The sequence below is a fragment of the Salvelinus namaycush genome, chromosome 12 (assembly GCF_016432855.1).
Source record: "Salvelinus namaycush isolate Seneca chromosome 12, SaNama_1.0, whole genome shotgun sequence".
NCBI lineage: Eukaryota > Metazoa > Chordata > Actinopteri > Salmoniformes > Salmonidae > Salvelinus > Salvelinus namaycush.
Window position 1 is genome coordinate 27,202,286 of NC_052318.1, and position 27,973 is coordinate 27,230,258.

Consider the following 27,973-nt stretch of genomic DNA (forward strand, 5'->3'; position numbering starts at 1 on the left):
TTTTCAGTTCTGCCCACACATTTTCTGTAGGTTTGAGGTCAGGGCTTTGTGATGGCCCTCCAATACCTTGACTTTGTCCTTAAGCCATTTTGCCACAACTGTGGAAGTATGCTTGGGGTCATTGTCCATTTGGAAGACCCATTTGCGACCAAGCTTTAACATCCTGACTGATGTCTTGATGATGCTTCAATATATCTACAATTTTCCTGCCTCATGATGCCATCTGTTTTGTGAAGTGCACCAGTCCCTCCTGCAGCAAAGCACCTACACAACATGATGCTGCCACCCACGTGCTTCACGGTTGGGATGGTGTTCTTCAGCTTGCAAGCATCCCCCTTTTTCCTCCAAACGGTTCCATTTTTGTTTCATCAGACCAGAGGACATTTCTCCCAAAAATAGGATCTTTGTCCCCATGTGCAGTTGCAAACTGTAGTCTGGCTTTTTTTTCTTGACTTTCCCACCACCATGCTTGACTTGAGGCGGTGTTGGGTTTTCCCCAAACATAGCGGCGTTGATTGTGACCAAAAAGGTCAATTTTGGACTCATCGGTTCAGAGAATGGACTTCCAGAAACCTTCAGGTTTGTCCAGGTGGTCTCTGGCAAAGTTAAGATGGGCATTTTGGTTATTTTTTGACAGCAGAAGCTTCGTCCTAGCAACCCTCCCATGAATGGCATTTCGGTTCAAATCTAATTTTATTTGTCACATGTGCCAAATTCAACAGGTGTGGTAGACCTTACAGTGAAATGCTTACTTACAAGCCCTTAACCAAAATTCAAAAGGCACTTGCACATGCGAGCAATTTGTTTTGCAGGTGCATGGTAACAGTTGAACAGATGAAGGAAAAAGCCCTTAACCAACAAAGCAGTTAAGAAAATACCTTTTTTTAAAGTAAGATATAAGAATATCAAATAATTAAAGAGCAGCAGTAAATAACAATAGCGGGGCTATATACAGGTGGTACCGGTACAGAGTCAATGAGCGGGGGCACCGGTATTGAGGTAATTATGTAGGTGGAGTTATTAAAGTGGCAATGCATAGATAATAACAGAGTAGCAACAGCGTGGGGGGGGGGGGGGGGGGTCAGCAATGTAAAGAGTCTGGGTAGCCATTTGATTAGCTGTTCAGGAGTCTTATGGCTTGGGGGTAGAAGCTGTTTAGAAGCCTCTTGGACCTAGACTTGGCGCTCCGGTACCACTTGCCTTGCGGTAGCAGAGAGAACAATCTATGACTAGGGTGGCTGGAGTCTTCCTCTGACACCATCTGGTATAGAGGTCCTGGATGGCAGGAAGCTTGGCCCCAGTGATGTACTGGGCCGTGCGCACTACCCTCTGTAGTGCCTTGCGTTCGGAGTCCGAGCAGTTGCCATACCAGGCAGTGATGCAACCCGTCAGGATGCTCTCAATGGTGCAGCTGTAGAACTTTTTGAGGATCTGAGGACGCATGCCAAATGTTTTCAGTCTCCTGAGGGGAATAGATTTTGTCGTGGAACTTGAAGCTCTCAAGGAACTTGAAGCTCTCAATCTGCTCCACTACAGCCCTGTCGATGAGAAGGAGGGTGTGCTCGGTCCTTTTCCTGTAGACAATCATCTCCTTTTGACTTGATCACGTTGAGGGCGAGGTTGTTGACCTTGCACCACTGTTGACGTTGAGACTGGTGTTTTGCGGGTACTATTTAATGACGCTGCCAGTTGAGGACTTGTGAGGCGTCTGTTTCTCAAACTAGACACTCTAATGTACTTGTTCTCTTTCTCAGTTGTGCACCGGGGCCTCCCACTCTTTCTATTCTAGCCAGTTTGTGCTGTTCTGTGAAGGGAGTAGTACACAGCGTTGTACGAGATCTTCAGTTTTTTGGCAATTTCTCGCATGGACTATCCTTCATTTCCCAGAACAAGAATAGACTGACGAGTTTCAGAAGACAGGTCTTTGTTTCTGGACATTTTGAGCCTGTAATCGAACCCACAACTGCTGACGCTCCAGATAATCAACTACTCTAAAGGACAGTTTTATTGCTTCTTTAATCAGAACAACAGTTTTCAGCTGTGCTAACATAATTGCAAAAGGGTTTTCTAATGACCAATTAGCCTTTTAAAATTATACATTTGAATTAGCTGCAGCAAGGGAGGTCTGAAAATCTCTAGATGTTTTCTTTTACCTGATTTATTATTGTTCTTGTGGCTCTTGGGGATATTTTGGGAAGGTGTCCACTTCTAGGCCGAGTTCCTGTCATGTTAAATGCTCTCCATTTGTAAATGATTTTCCTCACAGTGGACTGATGGACTTCAATCTTTTTGAGATGGTTTTATAGCCTTCCCCAGACTGATGTGCCCTCAGTACCCTCGTCCTGATGTCCTCTGAGATCTCCTTTCCTCTTGGTGTGGTTTGTAGTCACCTGGATGGGTAACACCAAACTGACCAGGTTTTTGATCGGTATTTATCAGAGTTCCGCCCAAACTCATTCCTAAAGATCTCTCCTTTGATTAGTTCATTTGGTACCCAATTATTTACCCACCTGATTTTACTTACCTACTTGATTTAACCAATGCAACTTGGGGTTCACTTATTTTTGCACCTGCACTAATTCCTTTCTAATTGAGTTTTTCTGCTACACGCATGATTTCCTCTACACCAACATGTGGTATTGGTAAATATAAACCTGTAATGTCAGATCACAAAGACTGGTTCTGATTAAATGAAGATTTCATGGTAAAAACAAATCTGTAATTGCGCAAGGGGTTCACATACTTTCAAGCAGCACTGTACAGTATACTGCCCAAGCCTAGTGTTTGTGTGTTTAAAACCCAGTTTGATCTCATTCGGAGTCTCACCAGTCCTATGGGCCGGGTCAAAAGCAGTCCATTATATAGGGTATAGGGTCAGTCCAAAATGGCCCCCTATCTCTTCAAAGAGCCAGTCGTGATTAATGACCTGCCCACCTCCCTGGATCTTAAAAGCCATGATGGGGGCATGAGGGAATGGCAGTAAGATTAGACGAACATGTTGAACGTGACACGGGACAGGAGCAGTGATTCAGCAAACATTTGAGTAGATTCAAGTCTGTGTGGCCCTAGACTGTTCGCTAGGAGCCGTCTAAACCGTAAGAATGGATCTCCTCAGTAAAAATGTTTTGTGTAAATGTCGAGTTTGTACTGCAGCTATATTGGTCCAACTGTTTACACAGTCTCTATGGGTCCAGTGGAATAGGGTGGGCCAGGGTTCACTCTCTCTCAGCCCCAGCCTCCATCAGCACCTGTGTGTGTGTGTGGTTAATGGTTGTTGCATTGTAGCAGCAATATGAGTGGTAAATCTGTTGGCTGTTCTCTCTGTCTGTTTTGTCTCTGTCCAAGGCCGTTTCCCAAAGAGGGGGATGTTGGGAGGCCCGTCTCTCTACTCCGCTGTTTAGAGCCAGATCAGGTGACACGGACCCTCCCCTTGTGGGGGGGAGAGGGAGGAGGGGATTGGGAGGGAGAGAGAGAGTGAAGGGCAACAGAAGGAGGGTGCATGAGCATGAGAGAGCACGAGAGAAAGGGAGTGTAAGAGAGAGCGTGAGGGGTAGGTCTCGGCAGCGAGCCACAGAATGTAAACGGATTATTAGATTAGCAGCCATGAGAAGCAGACGGCTGAGAAGCGGAACGCGCTTGGTACTGTACTTTCTCTCTCTGTGGGCTGATTATGAAGGTTTCTGTTCTCTCTCTGACTTAAGCAGGAGGAGCTGCTGCTGCGAACGGCGAAACCGGAGAGACTTCTCGCTGGACCGAGGAGGAGATGGAGGTTGCCAAAAAAGGTAGTGTTTTTGTTTTATTTCTCTATCTACTGTTTCTCTCAGCCCTCTCTTTTTCGAGTTTGATCTCTCTACTCGTAATTTGTATTTATTATGGATCCCCATTACTTCCTGCCAAGGAAGCAGCTACTCTTCTTGGGGTCCAGCAAAATTAAGGCTGTTATACAATTTTAAAAACATTACAATATATTTGCAACACATTAAGTGTGTGCCCTCAGACCACTACTACCACATATCTACGACACAAAATCCATGTGTACGTGTGTGTATTATCTTATGCATGTGTTTGTGCTTGTCTCTTCACAGTCCCCGCTGTTCCATAAGGTGTATTTTTATCTGTTTAAAAAAAATTAAAAGGATTCTACTGCTTGCATGAGTTACTTGATGTGGAATAGAGTTACAAGTATTTATGTCTATGTAGTACTTTGCACCTCCCATAGTCTGTTCTGGACTTAGCGATTGTGAAGAGACCTCTGGTGGTATGTCTTGTGGGGTATGCATGGGTATCCAAGCTGTGTGCCAGTAGTTCAAACAGACAGCTCAGTGCATTCAACATGTCAATACCTCTCACAAATACAAGTTTGCTCCCACATAAACTGTCACTCTGACATTCTCCTGGCTGGGTGCATAACTGGTGGAGGCTTTTAGGGGGAAGCAAGACGGAGGGGTTTGAGCGAGGATACTTTTTCTGGTAGCTAACTGCAGTGGCTCTGTTCTGCGTGCCTCTCAAAACTGATCTATTAGGGCCAAAGTATGAAGTAACAGAGCGTGACAGTTTGAGTTTCCTCTAAAGATCATATCTATTATTCACAAAAACAATTTGCCAGGCCTCTGGATCTTATAGGACTTTACCCCAAAACAATTTTCTCTCCAAAACAACTCCTTTTGAGAGGTGAGTGTTTCATTTCATGCAGTTACTGACAGTGGACACAACAGCGTTTCTGCTTTCGCCAGTTGCGTCACTCAGTCCATGAGAGATTGACCCCATCGACCATAGTTACCTTCCAGCCAGGCCAGTACTCCTCCATCTTTGTCAGTGTAGACTCTGGTGGACAATGGGAGAAAAAGGGAGAGGGCGAGACATGTTGAGTTTCCATCATTTATCCTGGTGTTTTACCCAAAAGGCTCAGACTTTTCTGTTTCCATCTACGTGTACCGGCACCCGAGGCTTACTGGGCCATGTCTCCATCTACGTGTACCGGCACCCGAGGCTTACTGGGCCATGTCTCTGGCGGACCTGCTCCTCCTTGGGGCCAATGCCAGGCCACTGGTACTTTTCAGCTGTCATTTCCATAATAATGGCTAACTGTGAACTTTAGCACCTTCTCACAATGTAACAGTCTTGATAATGCTGATTCTGCTCGCCCACAGTCTTTAGTGTCACACTCCTGATGGAGAAACGATAACACTAGAGCTTACTTTAATAGAAAACACAGGCAATACTTTGGTGTGGGGTAAGTCTTAGGTGGAAGTGCAGCATGAGAGTGCCAATGGGGCTAAGCACATTGGACAGGAGAGAGTAAATAGGATTAATGGGGATTAATTAAGGCTGTCTTGGGTGGGTTTGCGGATTTGGAAATGATTTGGTCATGCCTCCCCCAACCCATGTACATTTTCGCTTTCTCCCGTACATAGACTTCAGTCGACAAACCTAGCCTATATTTCCCAGGGAGTTACTACCTCTGCTGTGTATTTCTGATCATTGTAATCATACAGTGACTAGGGCTGTTAATTTAGAGTAGTCTGGTTGAATTAACAGGGTCTAGCAGAGATGCCACTGATACCCAAGGTCTTAAATCTGAAGCTCCTCCAGACCAGACAGTACAGGGGGGGGGGGGGGGGGGGGTTTAAAAGCTGACATGTTTGAAAGGAGCACTTTCATTCATTGGGCTGTCTGACATAGTGTACATTAGATGCTGGCACGGTGTTCTGCGTAGTTTCACTACAGCTTTTTTATGTTTTGCCTACTGCTGGATGGGTCAGAGAGTACCCCCCCCATCTTTTTTTCTCAGACGTTCTCCCCCCCCATCTTCATGTAAGCTGTATGTAACAGGGCTTGTACGTGTGAGAAGGAGGATAGGTGGTAGTGCTGTACTGATCGTAGGCCTCATGATGAATATTAGGGATCAGTCGTCTGAAAGCAGCATTAAGTTCTACACAATTTAATTCATACATATCAACAACAAACTTTTAGGAAAGATGCTGATATGATTAATAGAAGTAATCTAAGAGATGGGTGAAATATAGCATTCACACATTTTCAAATGAACATGTATCACATTCTATGTAAACAACAGGTGTAGACTAACACTGACATGCTTACTTACGGGCCCTTCCCAGCAATGCAGAGAGGGGGGGAAAAGACATCGTAGAAAGAATAGCAAAGAACATTGAAAAATAATAACTCAAGGAAAAAACAGAAAAATAATAACACAAGGAATAAATGTAACTATGAGTAAGGATAACTTGGCTATATGCACGGCGTACCAAGTGGAAGTGCAGGGTTACGAGGTAGTTATGTACAGTGCATCCGGAAAGTATTCAGACCCTTTGACTTTTTCCACATTTTGTTACGTTACTGCCTTATTCTAAAATGGATGAAATAAAAAATATTTCCTCATCAATCTACACACAATACCCATAATGACAAAGCTAAAACCTTTTCTAAAAGGTTTTTAGAAATTTTTGCAAATGTATTAACAATGAAAAACAGATACATAAGTATTCGGACCCTTTTGCTATGAAACTCTAAATTGAGCTCAAGTGCATCCTGTTTCCATTGATCATCCTTGAAATGTTTCTACAACTTGATTGGAGTCCACCTGTGGTAAATTTTATATTGATTGGACATGATTTGGAAAGGCTCACACCTGTCAAAAAACAAGCCATGAGGTCAAAGGCATTGTCCGTAGAGCTCCGAGACAGGATTGTGTCAGCACAGATCTGGGGAAGGGTACCAAAAAATGTCTGCTGCATTGAAGGTCCCCAAGAACACAGTGGCCGCCATCATTCTTAAATGGAAGAAGTTTGGAACCACCAAGACTCTTCCTAGAGCTGGCTACCCGGCCAAACTGTGCAGTCGGGGGAGAAGGTCCTTGGTCAGGGAGATGACCAAGAACCCAATGGTCACTCTGACAGAGCTGTAGAGTTCCTCTGTGGAGATGGGAGAACCTTCCAGAAGGACAATCATCTCTGCAGCACTCCACCAATCAGGCCTTTATGGTCGAGTGGCCAGACGGAAGCCACTCTTCAGTAGTAGGCACATGGCCGACCGCTTGGAGTTTGCCAAAAGGCACCTAAAGGACTCAGACCATGAGAAACAAGATTCTCTGGATTGAACTCTTTGACCAAGATTGAACTCTTTGGCCTGAATGCCAAGCGTCACATTTGGAGGAATCCTGGCACCATCCCTACGGTGAAGTGTGGTGGCAGCATCAGGCTGTGGGGATGTTTTTCAGTGGCAGGGAGTCTTGTCAGGATCGAGGGAATGATGAACGGAAGAAGTACAGAGATCCTTGATGAAAATCTGCTCCAGAGCTCTCAGGACCTTAGACTGAGGCGACGGTTCACCTTCCAACAGGACAACAACCCTAAGCACACAGCCAAGACATCACAGGAGTGGCTTTGGGACATGTCTCTGAATGTCCTTGAGTAGCCCAGCCAGAGCCCGGAATTGAACCCGATCTAACATCTCTGGAGAGACCTGAAAATAGCTGTGCAGCGACACTCCCCATCTAACCTGAAAGAGCTTAAGAGGATCTGCAGAAAGGAATGGAAGAAACTAACCAAATAAAGGTGTGCCAAGCTTGTAGCGTCATAAGAAGACGTGAGGCTGTAATTGCTGCCAAAGGTGCTTTAACAAAATACTGAGTAAAGAATCTGAATACTTATGTAAATGTAATATTTCCTATTTTTTATATTTAAATTTGCAAATAATTCAAAAAAATCTGTTTTTGCTTTGTCATTATGGGGTATTGTGTGTAGATTAATGAGGGGGGGAAAACAATTGATACAATTTTAGAATAAGGCTGTAATGTTATAAAATCTTGGAAAAAGTCATGGGGTCTAAATACTTTCCATTAAATACTCCATTAAAGCTAATTGTTGGATTAGATAAGTGCTGTTGGCCTGCCGGGTTTTACCAGGTGAGATGGTGTCAATCTGTAGTAGGCTAATATGCTTAATCTGGGCCTGTTTTAGGTTCAGATCCCAACCCAGTCTCCCTCTCTCCCCTCTGCCAGGGCTTGTCGAGCACGGGCGCAACTGGCCAGCCATTGCCAAGATGGTGAGCACCAAGAGCGAGGCTCAGTGCAAGAACTTCTACTTCAACTACAAGAGACGGCACAATCTGGACAACTTGCTCCAGCAGCACAAGCAGGTACGGCAACACTCAACACAATTAATTATCAGGGTTGTGTTCATATGGGCACATCAAAAATGTAAATACAATGGCAATAAAAGAGTATACCTTATCGTCCAGGGAGTCCCTCCCGGTTTCAGTTAATTTTCTCAGTTTAGTGCTTAATGAATACACCCCTGTTCAGGTACAATGTGAAGAGGTTTGGTTTCTTTAACGTCTATTAGAACATCTATGTCTGTCACTATCTTTAATCGATTTTCTGTATTAATCAGAGGAGCAGTGAAGTTGATGTAGTCTGTTCTATAACCTGTGTTTCTTCAGGACACACGGCGGGCACGGGGAGATCGAGACCCGTCTCAGAGCGAGAGCATGGCTTCAGCTGACGACGACCAAAACCCAGAGGATAGTGATGGTCAGTCAGAGAGATGTTGCACACCATCCATCTGTTTATCCTCGCATTGACACACTTACACTGTCTGCACAGCACAAATACACAACCATTGTTAAGAAATTGTTTTTGATTATTTATTTACATTTGATCTGAGTGAATAAACAATGTAGTTGTGTGTGTGAATGAGAACTATTTTGAGAAACGCCTCTATGGAAGAGTGAAGCGAAGTGTAAAAGAGTGAGTCCACTTCAGAAAGAGCCTCTTGAACTGTCGGTCTTCTGAGAATTTGATTTGAATTATGGCGAAGGAGCCCCAGTATTTTCTCTATACTGTCTGTAGTTTTAATGAGAGAGAAAAAAGGGATCAAATGGAAAGGGAGAAGGAGGGGGGGGAAGCAAGAGAATAAAGATGTGAACTAATTCTGACTGCTGGGTCTGGGTTATGTAACTGTTCCTTGGCTTTGAAGAAAGCGTGCTGCATGGAACGCTGAGTGCTGCTCCACTCGTTTGATCCACCGGGCCTCCCCCGGTTTCTTTCTTTCTACCCCTCTCCCACTCTCTCCCCAACTCTCTGCTCTTTTCCCCATCACCCGGTCTCCTTCTCCTCTGTGTCTCTTCTCTCCCCCCTCTCTCTCCCACTCCACTTGCAGTCTTCTATCTCTCTTGGTCTTGCTCTCTCTCTCCACTCTTAAAGTTCTAAAATGCTGTCGTAACAGGGCAGAAAAGGCCTGTTTTGAATATTCAAATCCCTTGCCCTGCAATGCTCTGCCACGTATGGGGATAGGTTAATGCATGTGAGTCCAGATTAAGTCTGGGTTCTTTCCAGTTCATCCTGTCCCTAAATGTCCTCATGAATTCAATGTCTCCCTGGGTTTGTTACAGACCGATCACTCACTGACTGTTGCTCTTGGCCATCTCTTTCTCTCCCCCTCTTTCTTCTCCCCTTATCTCTCTCTTTCTTTCTCTTTTGGAGTGGAGCCCATCTCCCTCCAGCTTTTGGTTGTGGTAAAGCAAAGTGGCTGAGGTGAAGCAAATTGGTTTAGGGTTGAGCCTCTCGCCTGACCGGGAGGAGGGAGGTAGTAGAGGTTTCCCCCTACCCTTGCAGCCTGCTAGTCTCTCTCTCTCTATCCCTCCTGCTGCCTCGCTGCCCCTCCTGATGACAAACAACTACAATCAGATATTTGTAAAGTTGTCTGGACTACAGAAGGTCACTTATGTGTTGTTTTTGAAGCTCTCATTGACTCCCAAGGAAACTCAAACTGTCCTCAAGGTATTGGTTGGTTGGTGTATCTGACTGCAGAGTGTCACGTGGTTGAGCATAGGCAGTAATGCTGCTGGGAGGAGTGTTCAGTGTTCTAAAACCCTGCTTCTGTCAGAGGGGACACATTTAGATTATTTGTTTTTGGTCACATTATTTGGACAGAATCTTTGGCGTTTGATTTGATTCAGTTTGACCTCTGTGTTAGATTTATCTTGGCATCGACATATGCTTTTTTATTTTATTTTTTATTCAATGTTCAGGTTTCTTCTCTCCATGGCAGCAGTGCCAGACACAGGCAACATTGCGTGCATCATTGGTTTGCAGAATATTTACGCATTTTATGTGGTCTGTGTTTTTATCTATACTGCATATTTTTATCCATAACATTTCTATCTGCTTGGATCAGTATATATCTCCCTCTCCTCAGGGTCACTTCCTATGTATGCCATGCATAGTGATTTAAGTGTCTCTCACCCATGTCTTTTCCTGTTCTGTGTGCCCATAAAGGTGGAGAGAACAGCTCAGACACAGAGAGCGCCCCGTCCCCGTCGGACCCCTCCAAGGCCGGAGGGGATTCTCAGAGGGGAGACGGAGCTGGAGGGTCAGAGAACCAGTGGTCCAACAAGGGCCAGGCTAGCAATGGGAGGGTCCAGGAGCCCTCCTACGGAGAGCTGAGGGTCAAGTTGGAGAAGAGCCCCGAGGGAGAGACCAGAGAGCCTGGCTCTCAGGAGGATGGGGAGAGGGCCCGGGTGGCCTATGAGGGCCATGGGCTCCCCAAGAGCGAGCCCCAGGATGTGGACATGAAGCCTGGGGGGGCCGGGGAGGTGCAGGTGAAGGTGGAGCCTGACTCTGCCAAGGAGAAGGGAGAGCCAGAGAAGCAGAGGGAGGGGCACCACTCAGACAACGACTCCAGCGCCACCTGCAGCGCCGACGAAGATGTTGACGCTGAGCCTGAGAGACAGAGGTGGGTCAGGATGATGATCACAGGGATGGCCACTTGATTTGGACTTAAAAAACAAAGCTATTTGGGTGAAGCTAATGATCACTCAGCTGTTGATACTATCAGTATAGGGGATCAGATCAATCAATCAATCAAGTTTATTTTATATAGCCCTTCGTACATCAGCTAATATCTCGAAGTGCTGTACAGAAACCCAGCCTAAAACCCCAAACAGCAAGCAATGCAGGTGTAGAAGCACGGTGGCTAGGAAAAACTCCCTAGAAAGGCCAAAACCTAGGAAGAAACCTAGAGAGGAACCAGGCTATGAGGGGTGGCCAGTCCTCTTCTGGCTGTGCCGGGTGGAGATTATAACAGAACTATGCCAAGATGTTCAAAAATGTTCATAAGTGACAAGCATGGTCAAATAATAATCATGAATAATTTTCAGTTGGCTTTTCATAGCCGATCATTAAGAGTTGAAAAACAACAGGTCTGGGACAGGTGGCGGTTCCATAACCGCAGGCAGAACAGTTGAAACTGGAATAGCAGCAAGGCCAGGCGGACTGGGGACAGCAAGGAGTCATCATGCCCGGTAGTCCTGACGTATGGTCCTAGGGCTCAGGTCCTCCGAGAGAAAGAAAGAGAGAAGGAGAAAATTAGAGAGCCAAGATTTTCAAAATGTTCATAAATGACAAGCATGGTCAAATAATAATCAGGAATAAATGTCAGTTGGCTTTTCATAGCCGATCATTAAGAGTTGAAAACAGCAGGTCTGGGACAGGTAGGGGTTCCGTAACCGCAGGCAGAACAGTTGAAACTGGAATAGCAGCAAGGCCAGGCGGACTGGGGACAGCAAGGAGTCATCATGCCCGGTAGTCCTGACGTATGGTCCTAGGGCTCAGGTTCTCAGAGAGAGAGAAAGAAAGAGAGAACGAGAGAATTAGAGAGAGCATACTTAAATTCACACAGGACACTGGATAAGACAGGAGAAGTACTCCAGGTATAACCAACTGACCCTAGCCCCCCCACACATAAACTACTGCAGCATAAATACTGGAGGCTGAGACAGGAGCGGTCAGGAGACACTGTGGCCCCATCCGAAGATACCCCCGGACAGGGCCAAACAGGAAGGATTTAACCCCACCCACTTTGCCAAAGCACAGCCCCCGCACCACTAGAGGGATATCTTCAACCACCAACTTACAATCCTGAGACAAGGCCGAGTATAGCCCACAAAGATCTCCACCACAGCACAAACCAAGGGGGGGCGCCAACCCAGATAGGAAGATCACGTCAGTAATTCAACCCACTCAAGTGACGCACCCCTCCTAGGGACGGCATGAAAGAGCACCAGTAAGCCAGTGACTCAGCCCCTGTAATAGGGTTAGAGGCAGAGAATCCCAGTGGAGAGAGGGGAACCGGCCAGGCAGAGACAGCAAGGGCGGTTCGTTGCTCCAGAGCCTTTCCGTTCACCTTCACACTCCTGGGCCAGACTACACTCAATCATATGACCTACTGAAGAGATAAGTCTTCAGTAAAGACTTAAAGGTTGAGACCGAGTCTGCGTCTCTCACATGGGTAGGCAGACTGTTCCATAAAAATGGAGATCTATAGGAGAAAGCCCTGCCTCCCGCTGTTTGCTTAGAAATTCTAGGGACAATTAGGAGGCCTGCGTCTTGTGACCGTAGCGTATGTATAGGTATGTACGGCAGGACCAACTCGGAAAGATGGGTAGGAGCAAGCCCATGTAACGCTTTATAGGTTAACAGTAAAACCTTGAAATCAGCCCTTGCCTTAACAGGAAGCCAGTGTAGGGAAGCTAGCACTGGAGTAATATGATCAAATTTCTTGGTTCTAGTCAGGATTCTAGCAGCCGTATTTAGCACTAACTGAAGTTTATTTAGTGCTTTATCCGGGTAGCCGGAAAGTAGAGCATTGCAGTAGTCTAACCTAGAAGTAACAAATGCATGGATTAATTTTTCTGCATCATTTTTGGACAGAAAATTTCTGATTTTTGCAATGTTACGTAGATGGAAAAAAGCTGTCCTTGAAACAGTCTTGATATGTTCCTCAAAAGAGAGATCAGGGTCAAGAGTATCGCCGAGGTCCTTCACAGTTTTATTTGAGACGACTTTACAACCAAGATGAATTGTCAGATTTAACAGAAGATCTCTTTGTTTCTTGGGACCTAGAACAAGCATCTCTGTTTTGTCCGAGTTTAAAAGTAGAAAGTTTTCAGCCATCCACTTCCTTATGTCTGAAACACAGGCTTCTAGCGAGGGCAATTTTGGGGCTTCACCATGTTTCATTGAAATGTACAGCTGTGTGTCATCCGCATAGCAGTGAAAGTTAACATTATGTTTTCGAATAACATCCCCAAGAGGTAAAATATATAGTGAAAACAATAGTGGTCCTAAAACGGAACCTTGAGGAACACCAAAATGTACAGTTGATTTGTCAGAGGACAAACCATTCACAGAGACAAACTGATATCTTTCCGACAGGTAAGATCTAAACCAGGCCAGAACTTGTCCGTGTAGACCAATTTGGGTTTCCAGTCTCTCCAAAAGAATGTGGTGATCGATGGTGTCAAAGGCAGCACTAAGGTCTAGTAGCACGAGGACAGATGCAGAGCCTCGGTCTGACGCCATTAAAAGGTCATTTACCACCTTCACAAGTGCAGTCTCAGTGCTATGATGGGGTCTAAAACCAGACTGAAGCATTTCGTATACATTGTTTGTCTTCAGGAAGGCAGTGAGTTGCTGCGCAACAGCTTTTTCTAAAATTTTTGAGAGGAATGGAAGATTCGATATAGGCCGATTAGTTTTTTATATTTTCCGGGTCAAGGTTTGGCTTTTTCAAGAGAGGCTTTATTACTGCCACTTTTAGTGAGTTTGGTACACATCCGGTGGATAGAGAGCTGTTTATTATGTTCAACATAGGAGGGCCAAGCACAGGAAGTAGCTCTTTCAGTAGTTTAGTAGGAATAGGATCCAGTATGCAGCTTGAAGGTTTAGAGGCCATGATTATTTTCATCATTGTGTCAAGAGATATAGTACTAAAACACTTAAGTGTCTCTCCCGATCCCAGGCCCTGGCAGAGCTGTGCAGATCCAGGACAGCTAAGCCCTGGAGGAATACGCAGATTCAAAGAGGAGTCCGTAATTTGCTTTCTAATGGTCATGATCTTTTCCTCAAAGAAGTTCATGAATTTATTACTGCTGAAGTGAAAGCCATCCTCTCTTGGGGAATGCTGCTTTTTAGTTAGCTTTGCAACAGTATCAAAAAGAAATTTTGGATTGTTCTTATTTTCCTCGATTAAGTTGGAAAAGTAGGATGATCGAGCAGCAGTGAGGGCTCTTCGGTACTGCACGGTACTGTCTTTCCAAGCTAGTCGGAAGACTTCCAGTTTGGTGTGGCGCCATTTCCGTTCCAATTTTCTGGAAGCTTGCTTCAAAGCTCGGGTATTTTCTGTATACCAGGGAGCTAGTTTCTTATGACAAATGTTTTTCGTTTTTAGGGGTGCAACTGCATCTAGGGTATTGCGCAAGGTTAAATTGAGTTCCTCAGTTAAGTGGTTAACTGATTTTTGTCCTCTGACGTCCTTGGGTAGGCAGAAGGAGTCTGGAAGGGCATCAAGGAATTTTTGTGTTGTCTGAGAATTTATAGCACGACTTTTGATGCTCCTTGGTTGGGGTCTGAGCAGATTATTTGTTGCGATTGCAAACGTAATAAAATGGTGGTCCGATAGTCCAGGATTATGTGGAAAAACATTAAGATCTACAACATTTATTCCATGGGACAAAACTAGGTCCAGAGTATGACTGTGGCAGTGAGTAGGTCCAGAGACATGTTGGACAAAACCCACTGAGTCGATGATGGCTCCGAAAGACTTTTGGAGTGGGTCTGTGGACTTCTCCATATGAATATTAAAATCACCAAAAATTAGAATATGATCTGCTATGACTACAAGGTCTGATAGGAATTCAGGGAACTCAGAGAGGAACGCTGTATATGGCCCAGGAGGCCTGTAAACAGTAGCTATAAAAAGTGATTGAGTAGGCTGCATAGATTTCATGACTAGAAGCTCAAAAGACGAAAACGTCATTTTTTTTTTTGTAAATTGAAATTTGCTATCGTAAATGTTAGCAACACCTCCGCCTTTGCGGGATGCACGGGGGATATGGTCACTAGTGTAACCAGGAGGTGAGGCCTCTTAACACAGTAAATTCATCAGGCTTAAGCCATGTTTCAGTCAGGCCAATCACATCAAGATTATGATCAGTGATTAGTTCATTGACTATGACTGCCTTTGAAGTGAGGGATCTAACATTAAGTAACCCTATTTTGAGATGTGAGGTATCACGATCTCTTTCAATAATGGCAGGAATGAAGGAGGTCTTTATCCTAATAAGATTGCTAAGGCGAACACCGCCATGTTTAGTTTTGCCCAACCTAGGTCGAGGCACAGACACAGTCTCAATGGGTATGGCTAAGCTGACTACACTGACTGTGCTATTGGCAGACTCCACTAAGCTGGCAGGTTGGCTAACAGCCTGCTGCCTGGCCTGCACCCTATTTCATTGTGGAGCTAGAGGAGTTAGAGCCCTATCTATGTTGGTAGATAAGATGAGAGCACCCCTCCAGCTAGGATGGAGTCCGTCACTCCTCAGCAGGTCAGGCTTGGTCCTGTTTGTGGGTGAGTCCCAGAAAGAGGGCCAATTATCTACAAATTCTATCTTTTGGGAGGGGCAGAAAACAGTTTTCAACCAGCGATTGAGTGCTGAGACTCTGCTGTAGAGCTCGTCACTCCCCCTAACTGGGAGGGGGCCAGAGACAATTACTCGATGCCGACACATCTTTCTAGCTGATTTACACGCTGAAGCTATGTTGCACTTGGTGACCTCTGACTGTTTCATCCTAACATCGTTGGTGCCGACGTGGATAACAATATCTCTATACTCTCTACACTCGCCAGATTTAGCTTTAGCCAGCACCATCTTTAGATTAGCCTTAACGTCGGTAGCCCTGCCCCCTGGTAAACAGTGTATGATCGCTGGGTGATTCGTTTTAAGTCTAATACTGCGGGTAATGGAGTCGCCAATGACTAGGGTTTTCAATTTGTCAGAGCTAATGGTTGGAGCCTTCGGCGTCTCAGACCCCGTAGCGGGAGGAGTAGAGACAAGAGAAGACTCAGCCTCAGACTCCGACTCGCTACATAATGGGGAGAACCGGTTGAAAGTTTCTGTCGGCTGAATGAGCGACACCAGTTGAGCATTCCAACAGCATTTCCCTCCAGAAGCCATGAGAAAGTTGTCCGGCTGCGGGGACTGTGCGGGGGGGTTTATACTAACGTTACTATCTGTACTTACTGGTGGCACAGACGCTGTTTCTTCCTTTCCTACACTGAAATTACCCTTGCCTAACGATTGCGTCTGAAGCTGGGCTTGCAGCACAGCTATCCTCGCCGTAAGGCGATCGTTCTCCTGTATATTATGAGTACAGCGACTGCAATTAGAAGACATCATGTTAATGTTACTACTTAGCTTCGGCTGTTGAAGGTGCTGACGAACCATGTCCAGATAAAGCGTCCGGAGTGAAAAAGTTGAATGAGGGAAAAAAGTTGCGATGGAAAAACTAAAAATATAAACGGTAATTAAAAAGAAAAAGAAGAAAAAACGTAAAGTTGTCAGCTAGCAAAGTAAAGTTGGCAACAAAACGAACAGCAACAAAACGCACAGCAACACGTCTGCAAATTCAAGAGGAAGGGCAAAATGAGGGCAAAATTTACTTAGATTAATTATTAAGGTGGTAAATGGTTGATATTATTAGTGGTAATTGAATTGTTCCATACAGGACTCCTTTATTGTAACTCCTGTGACCATTACCTCAACTCTTTCTGACCAGTGTGTCTCACCGTTCCTCTCCTTGTCTCCCCCTCTCTCCTGTGACCTAAGGATTTTCTCTAGTATGGACAAGCCTTCGCTGCTCAGCCCTCCCGGCTCAGTGCTGATGTCCACGGCCAAGCAGGCCCACCTCAACATGCAGCAGCTCCAGCAGCGCGCCGCTGCCATCCCGCCCATGGTCAGTCACTATAGCAACCCACACTTTTCTATGATCAGATATGCCCATTCGGAGAGGCAGGCACACGGAGGCAGGCAGCAGGGTGAAAGCATGTCTTGTTTAGACCAACCTCCCTGTCAAGTGAGTCCATCATCCCCAGCATTTTTCCAACCAACCTGTCAATCAATTTGTTACCAATCATTAATCTTCTGTCATTCAATCAGTTGAGCAATGTGTCAGCATGGATTTAATTGTGCCCATGTTTTGTGTAATCAATCATGCTAATGTACTGACACTGTCAAATTGTTTTCTGATGTCAATTTCTTTCTCTCCAATGGCCTCTTCTATGGTGCTTCTGTCTCCTAATTTCTTATGGAATGAGATCAGACAAACTGGATTTTTTAAGCACTATGGCTGAGATTTGTGTGCAAAACACGAACACTATCAAATCTGACAACTGTTTAGCTAATGTTTTACATTTTAGTCATCCAATAATGTCCATTATCTTTTCTCTGGGATGGTTTAAAGTCATGCCTTAGTACTATGTGTTTAATTCTGACCCTGAAGTCCAATCAACATCTACTTTTCCTGTACTCTTACAAATGTAGATAGAGGAACTTCAGGGTTAGTGGGCAACGCATCAGCCGCTCGCTTCACTTGTACAGAGCTTGTCCCCCCCAGTCTTCCTCACATGGACATCTCTCCTCGCCCCCTTCCTGTAGGTGGTTCCTTTTGGTCCTGGCGGAATTTCCATAGGAGCCCCCCTCAGCGGTTTTGCCATGTTCCAGCACCAGATCACGGCTGTGCACGAGTCAGCCCACGCCGAGGAGAAACAGAGGCAGGACCAGGCTGAACCTGAGCGCAGCAGACAACCCACCAACTGCCCTGGCTTCACCACTCACAGCCCGACCATAGTGGACAGGGAGGGTAAGAGAGAGTACACACAAACACACCTACTCACACACCGATATCCTCCCTCTGAGTCCCTACCTACCTGAGCCTCTCAACCAACAGCAGCCTATTTGTAGCCAATGCATTTTTTCTGTCAGGTTCACTGTCAAAAAAGGAAATATGAGAGGAGAGAGAGAGAGCAGGTTCAGACTGCCACTCTAAAATGTCTTTCTGAGCCAGAACAAGATGTTAGCTGACCCCATTTCACCTCTGATGCAAACATGAAGCCTCTGATGGGGAAGGCTTGTTTTTCCTGAAATGCCTCTGGGGGAAGAGAGTGATTCTGCGGTCGACTTTTGAAGGCGCATGACTTGAGTGTGTCAGAGCAGGACACAGTCAGTGCCTCCCAGGCAGACAGACAGAGAAGCGGGTCCTATTTTGAACGGCAGAAGAGTCATTCAGCCACGAAGGTTTTCGGGTAGTCTCGCAATACCATGTTTGAAGAAGCCTGCAAAATTGAAGTTCGTGTTGGTGCATTAAAGCAGCCTTTGTTTTGTGAACTACGAATCAATGTCAAGATGCTTCTCAATCATTTTTAGTTGATTTGGAATGAATAATCAAAATCAACAGCATGTGTCTTCAGAAAACTGATGAATTTCCTTAAATTGTGTTTCATCTTCTGATTCTTTGTCTATTTGTGTGTGTGTGTGTGTGTGTGTAATTTGTTGTGGCAGTGTTTTCATTCATGTGTCTCTGTTCTGTATTGTGTTCTCCAGGTAAGCCCTTCCCCTACATGCCTTATGATATGAAGATGGCTCTGGAGCAGGAGGCCCAGTCTGGTCGGCCAGGCTCTCCCTACAGGCTCTCTCCCAGGGACATGAGCAAGGCCTCTCCTCAGCCCAACGACCCCAACGCCTCCCGCTACAGCGTGCCTCCAGGTAACCGCCCTCTGCTCTGTCCTCCCCCATCTGACCTCCTCTCTACCATTCACCTAGCCTGGTCCCATACGGTTTGTGCTGTAGCCAACTCTTGTTCCATTGGCTAAAGCTCGTACAGTTGGCCTTATTCTTTTTGCACTCCATCCCCATACTCTTTCCCCTTTGTCTCTGTGAGTAGATTCAGCTGTAGTGTAGCTGGCCTTGAGCATCTATCTGTCTCTATCATGAATTAACATTACACACACACAGCCTGGCTGCAGTAAGGCTTTATCAGTATTTAATTATGGAGTAGCTTGTTTTCTTATCTCCCGTGTGAGCTGCCAGGGTGCTGACATCTGTGCCTTCTGTAGGAACTCTCCCAGACAAATATAACATTTTTGATTTAGTAAAGTGCAGGGGCATGGAGAACGGGTGTGCGGTGGGGAGGAAAGGAGCGGGTCACTCCCGGTCACTGTGACTCACTAACAGAGTAGAACACTGCAGTCTGGGAAATCTGTGGGAGCAGCATTAGGGCAAATCAATGTTTGATCATCATGCACTCATAGATGGGAGATGGGATGCGGGTGGAGCCTGTTGGTAAGACTAATGAATGATTCACTGGCTGAGAATGAGAAACAATTTGGGCTGAATTTAGTAGCGAATTGAAGGAATGGCACCCAAAGAAAACATTATCCATACTGGACATCAATTTAGATAATTTTTTCCTGAAGTGTTTTTGGTGCAATCGTGCAGATACTTTTCAGTGCCTCGATTCTCTATTCTTGCCACACGTTTTTTTGTGTGTTTTCTCTTTCCTTACTCAGCCTATCCTAGACAAGTCTCATGCTAAGTGACCATATTATCGAGTGTGTCACTTTCTAACTTTTACTGTTTTCTCTCCTCTCCCAGTGCTCCAGCCAGCTCCCAACCAGGTGGTCCAGAGCCTGCCTGATGGAGTCCGTGTGACTTTCTCCAGACACAGCCGACCCGCCAACATTCCATCTCCTCCTCCGCTCATTCCAACCTCTAAACCCACAGACAAGCCTTCCTTTATCCAGGGTGGCTCCATCTCCCAGGTAAGACCCCTATCCATCAGGTGAGGCCTCAGATCCAGCCAGCCCCCTGGTAAAGACCGACACAGGTGTAGCTGGACAGGGCCGTTTCTAGCATTTTGAGTGCCCTAGCGGTTGTGGGGCCCTAAGCGGCGCTTACGTCCCTTGTGGAGCGTTTCCCAAACTAGGGGTTGCGATGTAATGTGGGGTCGCCTGATTTGAAAATGGGGTTATGCGAGAAACTCTGAAATACATTTTAAATGCGCTTGGTTCTTAGAACTAGCGTTACGTCAGTAACCTCCGGCAGCCACTAGATGCGGTTGTAATAAACAGTGGTTTCTGTTTTCTTCCTACAGATGTGGCTCTATCATTTGAACGGTTTATGCTACAAAATGTTATGACTCCATCACTGAACGATAAGACTCTCAGCAACACATATGGGTCTTCTGTTTCCCTCTACAATGAACACAAGCCTCATTAGAATAGAGTGGACATGAGCAGGCACTAAATCAGACTGGGAAAAATAATATCAATGATGATGATCTTTTCTACACAGAAGATCATACAAAATTATTGCCTGATGATCTTCTGAACTTCCCAATGCCTTTCCACATGCGTTTCAATCACTTGAAACCATACTAATTTCAGATCAAAATACTGCCAAATCTACTGACAGACTGATTTGTAATAGAATGTCATAGCCCCAATTTTTTTTTTAAGTAGGCATTTGCTATTGATGACATCACCTTTTTTTTTTTTACATGATGGGGTCACAGGCCAAAAGAGTTTGGCAACCCCTGCCCTTGTGCCTAGAAACTGCACGGTAGCTGGAGCTTTTGGTATGTTCTATTTGGTGGAAGAAGTGATCATATAGTTTTTCGGCACCATTCTCTCTTTCTCATTCAGTCATAATATAGCAGTATTTGTTGTGTGATAATGATTTACTAAGAAACCGATAAGGGTATTTGCCCTTGTAGCACACGGTAGTCTGTATTTAGTAACGGTTACTAGCCAATATGCCAAAGGGGAAACTTTGGTACATGTCACTTGGATCCACCTTTATTTGTGTACACTGCACCTTCCTTGTATTTCCCTGCTGTATATTTCCAGACAAGTTTCAAGGTTTTTCAGAAATCTTGGTTAACCAACTGGAATTTTGCAATCCTGACCTGATTCTGACCTGTCTGTTCCGGCCATTTCAGGGGACTCCTGGTACGTACCTGCCGTCTCATGCTGTCTACGGTGGCCCAGAGGGGGCAAAGAGTTCTGTGGGCTCCATATCCCTGGGCCTGCCCAGGCAGCAGGACCCCACCAAGCCTGGTATGACAAGCCATTCTGGACAACACACACACCCTACACACATTCCCAATGACTAAACTATAATACTACTTACAATAAATGCCCAATACATGTCTTCTTACTAAGTGGTATGCTAGTGTGGATATTGGAACATAGCCCTGCTGTCTATCATCATCTCCTGTCCTCTCACTGCTATTAGATTTGCATGAGAGAGGCATATTGTTAAAGTTTAATCACATTCAGACCTGATGTGACAGTCCCAAATATCCCACTTCCCTTCCCTAATTGTCCCCTGTTCATTCTCTCCACCTCCCTCCCTCTCCCTAGTGTCCTACATTAAGCAGGAGGAGTGTTCTCCGCGTGGTCAGTCTGAGGGACTCCTCTCTCGGACGCAATATGAGGGGGTAGTCAGAGGTGCGTGTTTGTCTGTCCATCTCAAAACCTTTCAATCTGTTTGTCAATGTGTTTATCCTTCGGTGTGGTTCCCCTTTCACCGTGGTGAAGTGTGTGAGTGTCACTCACCAAACGATGCAGATTCCAACAGTGAATACTCAGAAACCACACCTGTGTTCAAACACTATATTAAATCTTTCAAATACTCAGTGTTTGCCTGCTTGTAGTGGCAGATGAGTGGGATTTGCATTTCTGGGGCTAAATATTTCAAATACTATTTGAACCCAGGTCTGTGAGAAATTTAAGAGAAAAAGAGCATTATCGCAGGCTGAGGGAGAATGAAATGGAGGAGTCTGGCACCGACCTCCACCCTACCTCTCTCCAGCCCTCTGTTTGCACAGACCTGACAGAATGTGGCATGCTGGTGAGGGAGGGAGGGAGAGAGGGGGAGTGGGCCTTCACAAGCCCAAGTTCAACGAGCACCTCCTCTCACCAGCAGTCTTCCTCACACCTTCTTCTACAACTGACCTCTGAGGTGACATGGGGGTGTGGTTTGAACTTCAGGCCATTGCTCTACTCTTCACCCTGAAGTGTGCATTTGTTCACTCCCCTTCAAAGATTTAGAAGCATTACATTAGTGTAGCCAGAGTGTACCATATTTCTTACACCAATTATATTTTACATCCTTGGAGTCAACAAGTGCACAGTTCAGGGAGAATGAGGGGAAAATTGGCATTGAGCATTGAGTGATTCTGAGCAGGAATAAAATGCCAACTGTACAGCCCTCATGTATCCATGCATACCAACCTCTCTCTCTGTTGTCTTCCTTCTAGGAGGCCCAATGGATGGGGGTATCAGCAGGGGAAACCCAGCCAGAGGATCAATCACACAGGTATTAGAATGACATTAACATTGCTAAACCAGTATGTGTGTCCAAGCACCACCCTGTCTATGGATGTCTTATAGAACAATTTAGTTTATGATTATGTAAATCTGTGTATATTCTATGAAGTAGTCTAATATTCTTGGAGCAAATTTCTTTGAAATGAAAAATGTAACATCTATTAAATAGTTTCTGGTTGTTGATCTTCTCCCTCTCTCTGGACCTATTTCTCTCTCTCCCTTTCTCTCTCTTCCGTGTGACCAGGGCACGCCAGCCCTATCCGGGTCCAGCATTGCGGCTGACCTGCTGAAGGGCACCATCACCAAGCTGCCCACGGAGGACCTGAGTAGTCCAGAGAAGGCTCGGGAACAGCTGGCCAAGGGACACGTCATCTACGAAGGCAAGAGTGGACACATCCTCTCCTACGACGGTAAGGCTAAGTTCTGTTAGTGGTCACTCTGACCTTGATCCTTTTGTATATCTGTAAATCAGCTCCTGTCTCCGTAGCCATTAAGAACCCAAGAGAGGCCACGCGTAGCCCCAGGACAGGCCATGAGCTCAAACGCTCCTATGATATGATGGAGGTCGCCAGAGGCCACCCCGGGAGAGAAGGAGCCCCCTTCGAAGGTAAGGCGTGTGTGTTTTTTTTCCTTTTACCCTCGTCTCTGTGCATATATTCAGGCCACTGTGTGAGAGTGACTGACTGTGTGTGTGTTTGTCAGGGTTGATCAGCCGAGCCCTGCCCAGAGACAGTCCCCACGGGGAGTCTAAGGAGAGGCCCATCATGACTGGATCCATCATGCAAGGTAATTAAGCGATCAGGTGTCATCACAGCTCCAAAACTCAGATGTACTGGGTCATGAGCGAGAACCTGGCAGATCAGATAATTATAATGAAGACAACTGTATGTAAATCAGTCATTTGAAAACAGCTAAATCAATTAAATTAATCAGATATGATTTTTACTATTTAAATGTAACCCACATTAAAGCTGAAATCTGCAATGACACCACTGTTCACCCCCCCAACGCATTTGCTATTGTTTTGTTGATGAAACAGAGGAACAATGCTGTTCAATCTCATGTGCAATGATGTCCAAGGGAAAGAAAATGTGTTTGTTGTTTGAAGTAACTTCTTTGTTGTTGTAATATCTTGTCGTTTTCACCATGTACAGATTCCAGCTTTGTGTTTTTCTCTTCCCACTCCAGGTACACCCAGAACCTCTGCAGAGGTCTATGAGGAGAGCATGAAGTATGGCAAGCAGATAAAGAGGGAGAGTCCACCCATCCGCTCCTTTGAGGGAGGGATAGGTAAGGGTAAGCCCTACGAGGGGGTGAACACCATTAAGGAGATGGGCCGCTCCATCCACGAGATCCCCCGCCAGGAGCAGCCTGGACAGGACCCCCGCAAGACCCCCGACATGGCTGCCAACATCCGAGCCTCCATGGAGGGCTCCATATCCCAGGTGCGTGTTTGAGAGAGTGAGCACATTTGTGTGTGTAGGCGTGTGTGACAGTGTATTTTATTAGCCTGATTTGACTGAGTGCATCGTGTCGGTCTGTCCATTGTCACCAGCAGACTCTAATCCCTCCCCTCCTCTCCTCTCCTCTCTCTACCAGGGCCATCCTCTGAGCCAGTTGTCCATCAAGCACAACGTCAAGTCCCTGATCACCAGTCCCAGTAGGCTGCCCCATGGTCACACCATGCCCCCGTTGGAGGCCATGGAGCGGGCCAAGTATGAGGAGAGCAAGGCGGCAGCGGAGCAGCGAGCGCGCCACACCTCTGTGGTCAACTCGGCAACCTCCGTCCTGCGTTCCACCCACCAGGAGCAAGGAAAGTCCCAGCTCAGCCCGGGCATGTACCAAGATGCCGACGCCCGCAGGACACCGGTCAACTACAGCACTAGCTCCATGTCCAGAGGCTCGCCAATGCTGGGCCGAGGACAGGAGGGTACGTCTCGTCTGACAATCCCTCTCTTATTCTTCACTTTCAATGCAGATGTATCCTGTCAGCTGTATCTGACTGCACCATGTAGTTTCACTGTACAGCAATCAGTTCACAAGGGATGATGTGTTGCTATGGGTCTTTACATCATTACAATTTTCCTACATTGAAAGTGTTGAACACATTTTTATATTAGCTAGTTATGTTTACAGTACTATATATAAACCAACTTTGTGATTTTGTATTGATGAAACCCATTTGTAATTGTGATCATTTCTCCCCTATCCAGGCTCTGGGAAGCCTGCGTCCCATGACCGGAAGAGTACCATGACCCCCACTCAGAGGGACAGTGTTCCAGCCAAGTCTCCTGTGTCAGGGGGTGACCCCAACCACCCTATGGCCTCCCACAGCCCCTTCGACCCCCACCACCGCCCCATGGCCCCCGGAGAGCCCAGGTTCCACCTGCCTCCACACCTAGACCCTGCCCTCTTCCACAGGGCCGTCCTGGACCCAGGTAGGACACGCTACACAGCCACTCCAATGAACCTAAGCCAACCTCCATTAAACGACACAGTAATAGGCCTGAATCCTGGAATGATTCTGGGTAAACTGATGAAGGGTATCTTTGGCGTCTCTCATTCATAGGCACTGAATGTCCTGTCCAGTCTCAGGTTGAGTCAGTTGACGTTAGGGATCCACGATATATCGGAATCAGACGATATTAGCTAAAAATGCCAACATCGGTATCGGCCCGATGTCAAAGCTACCGTGCATACCTATATAACGTTGGTACATGATATAATGACGCTACGTAAAATTTTGCGCTACACATGCAACACAGCATTCCTAACCTAGCCCACAATGTCTGCTGTGTGGATCGAGCAGTCATTTGAAAGAGTAAGAAAATGTCTGCGAGACAACTCAAAGGCCAAATCCAAGATAATGTAATTCATTGCCCTTGACAATCAACCGTTCTCTGTCGTGGGTGATGTTGACTTTCGCCGACTGGTTGAGCACCGGTACACACAACCAAGTGCTCTATTTTTCATTTGTTGCCCTACCGGAGTTACACAGTGATTGCGTCACTGCTATTACCTTCACAACATGCATACTATAGAACGCCGTTTGGGTCTTTGCGTGTCAAGAAATATAAAGTAGTACTGTCAAAGCTGTACAAAAGTCTGCAAACACCGGTCACGAACAATGTGTTTACACTACCGCTTTGGTAATAAAGCATAATTTGTTCGACCACAACTTCTGGGGTAGCTAGCTTTAGCTTGGTACCAAGCTAGCACCAATACAACCAGCCTAAAAACAATGACCAGTAGAAACTGCAGTCATTTTCATTATTTTTAGCAATGATTTGGGAATCCTTGTAAGTATTAGCTAGGTTGCCACTTGCTGTTCGGCTATTGAAATTGAACTCCAGTTCATGAAAATAAATAGCTAGCCAGCTACTTAACCCTGTTGCCCAAAGCTAATGTTATAAGCAGCCAGCTAGCTTCATCTGGCTAGTGAGGCTCGAACGGACCGGGTTATGTGTTGTGAAGCTAGCCACAATAAGGATTAGGCACACTAGTGGGATTTGCGGTTTGCCTTCAAAATAAAAGTATGTCATTGACAGTGATGCAAATGAATACAAATAGAGTTATGCTGTACTTTTATTTTGAAGGCTAATCCTTATTGTGGCTTGCTTCACATAGATGGGTCCGACCACAATTAATCATATAAGAACTGTCTTATAAAATAGGATTATTTTAGATGTTATATCGGTGCATCACTAGTAAGGAGCGCTCCTGTTGTTCATATTATTGGTCTCTGTTTGCTCCTCATCTATCCTCCTCTTTCCCACTGCAGCTGCGTACATGTTCCCGAGGCAGCCGTCCCCAACGGGCTACCACAACACCTACCAGCTGTACACCATGGAGAACACGAGGCAGACCATCCTCAATGATTATATCACCTCCCAGCAGATGCAGGTTATCCCACGGCCCGATGTCGCCAGGGGCCTGTCGCCACGGGAACAGCAACCGATAGCTCTGTCTTACCCTCCCGGAGCGCGAGGTACTGGACTCTGGCGGCTGGCTGTCTGTGTGTCCCTCTCTCACGGGAGGGAGGTGGGGGGATAGTACGCAGACTGTGTGCTTGTGAATTAGTGGCTACCTTTTTCCAGACGCTCAGAAGCAAATGACCCTCACAAATGGCCTCATATTGATTTAGAATTTTAGTTTACTATAGCTGATTTGTTTATGTATATTTTGGGGCTGCAGCTGACTACAGCTAATACTTAATTTTATAAATTGGGTATTGACAAACTTCCAATTTTCATTTGCCCAGTGGTTGCCTCTCACAAGGTGACCACCACTCCACACACCTTGAGCATTGTTCAGAGTAAGGTGTCTGGTAAAACCAAGGCTACTGTACAAAGTGTTCATTCATAACTCTTCAAATTGATCCTATGGATTTGGTTCATGTTGCTCACTGTTGGCCCTTTGCTTCTGTCTGTAAAAGGGATTATTGATCTAGCCCAGATGCCTCCAACTATCCTGTTGCCTCACCCTGGGGGAACAGGTACTCCCACTTTGGACCGCATCACCTACATCCCCGGAGCTCAACCCCCTTTCCCTCCTAGGCCTTTCAACCAAGCCTCCATATCTCCAGGTGAGGACCCCATCCTGCCCCAACCTGACACCCTTCTTGTTCCTTTGTACCCTCCTCCTAACCTCACAGCCCCTTAAGCACTCTGCCCTGCTACACTCCCGAGTTCTGAGAATCTGAACATACGTCTACGCACCTCTATGGACCAGATCTAAATAAACACATAGTTCAGTAACTTCTCTTCTCAAAATCAGACATTCGCTTTGTTAGAAGTTCAATTTGAGATGCTACCATGCGACCGCTGTTGAAAGATTGGTCAACATCACGGTGATAGTCTAAACTTAAGCTTTGGTTGTCTTCCTCTCAGTCTTCCATGTCTTCTCCCTGGATCTCCTCAATGTCCACCTCTTGAACATCAGACTCTGAGGCCTCATCTCCACTGTCACTTTCCAACCTTGTTGAGGATGGCTCGTTGTCAGGCTCAAAAAGCCTCAAATTTGCCCGGATGGCCACCAATTTTTCAACCCTTGTATTGGTCAGCCTGTTGCGGGATTTGGTGTGTGTGTTCCCAAACAAGGACCAGTTGCGCTCTGAGGTGGCTGATGTTGGTGGGATTTGGAAGATGACTGAGGCAACAGGGGAAAGAGCTTCAGATCCACAAAGTCCTTTCCACCAGGTGGCTGATGAGATATGTTGGCACGACTGCCATATTGCATCTCCATCCCACAGCCCTTGCTTGGAAGTGCACTTCGCCAGACTGCCAAGAACCTTGCCCTTATCCAGGCCAAGGTGGCAAGACACGATAGTGATGACACCATAGGCCTTGTTGATCTCTGCACCAGACAGGATGCTCTTGCCAGCATACTTGGGGTCCAACATGTACGCTGTGGCGTGTATGGGCTTCAGGCAGAAGTCTTCATGCTTTTTGATGTATTTCAGAACTGCAGTTTCCTCTGCTTGGCACAACAGTGAAGTGGGCAGGGCAGTACGGATTTCTTCTCTTACATCTGCAAGCAGAGTCTGAACGTCAGACAGAATGGCATTGTCTACCTCAATCTGTGCAATGGCTACTGCTATAGGTTTCAGGCTGCTTACCACTCTCTCCCAAAATACATCATCCAGGAGGATCCTCTTGTCCATATCGTCAGACTGTGATATGGCCATTTCTTGGAGAGACTCCTTCCCCTCCAGGAGACTGTCAAAC

General features: G+C 46.0%; 1 protein-coding gene across 1 annotated transcript in view; it reads left to right on the plus strand.

Moving 5' to 3' along the window:
- Positions 1-27,973, plus strand: part of LOC120057057 (nuclear receptor corepressor 1-like) — a 113,271-nt gene that overhangs the window by 70,952 nt on the left and 14,346 nt on the right. The window contains exons 18-36 of the mRNA XM_039005438.1: positions 3,702-3,782; positions 8,021-8,157; positions 8,461-8,551; positions 10,298-10,754; positions 16,687-16,813; positions 17,515-17,719; positions 18,460-18,621; positions 19,510-19,676; positions 20,855-20,972; positions 21,279-21,365; positions 22,178-22,236; positions 22,492-22,657; positions 22,735-22,854; positions 22,950-23,033; positions 23,436-23,692; positions 23,847-24,177; positions 24,461-24,685; positions 26,029-26,235; positions 26,683-26,832. Coding sequence (XP_038861366.1) covers positions 3,702-3,782; positions 8,021-8,157; positions 8,461-8,551; positions 10,298-10,754; positions 16,687-16,813; positions 17,515-17,719; positions 18,460-18,621; positions 19,510-19,676; positions 20,855-20,972; positions 21,279-21,365; positions 22,178-22,236; positions 22,492-22,657; positions 22,735-22,854; positions 22,950-23,033; positions 23,436-23,692; positions 23,847-24,177; positions 24,461-24,685; positions 26,029-26,235; positions 26,683-26,832 — 3,231 coding nt within the window. The remainder of the gene's footprint in view (positions 1-3,701; positions 3,783-8,020; positions 8,158-8,460; positions 8,552-10,297; positions 10,755-16,686; positions 16,814-17,514; positions 17,720-18,459; positions 18,622-19,509; positions 19,677-20,854; positions 20,973-21,278; positions 21,366-22,177; positions 22,237-22,491; positions 22,658-22,734; positions 22,855-22,949; positions 23,034-23,435; positions 23,693-23,846; positions 24,178-24,460; positions 24,686-26,028; positions 26,236-26,682; positions 26,833-27,973) is intronic.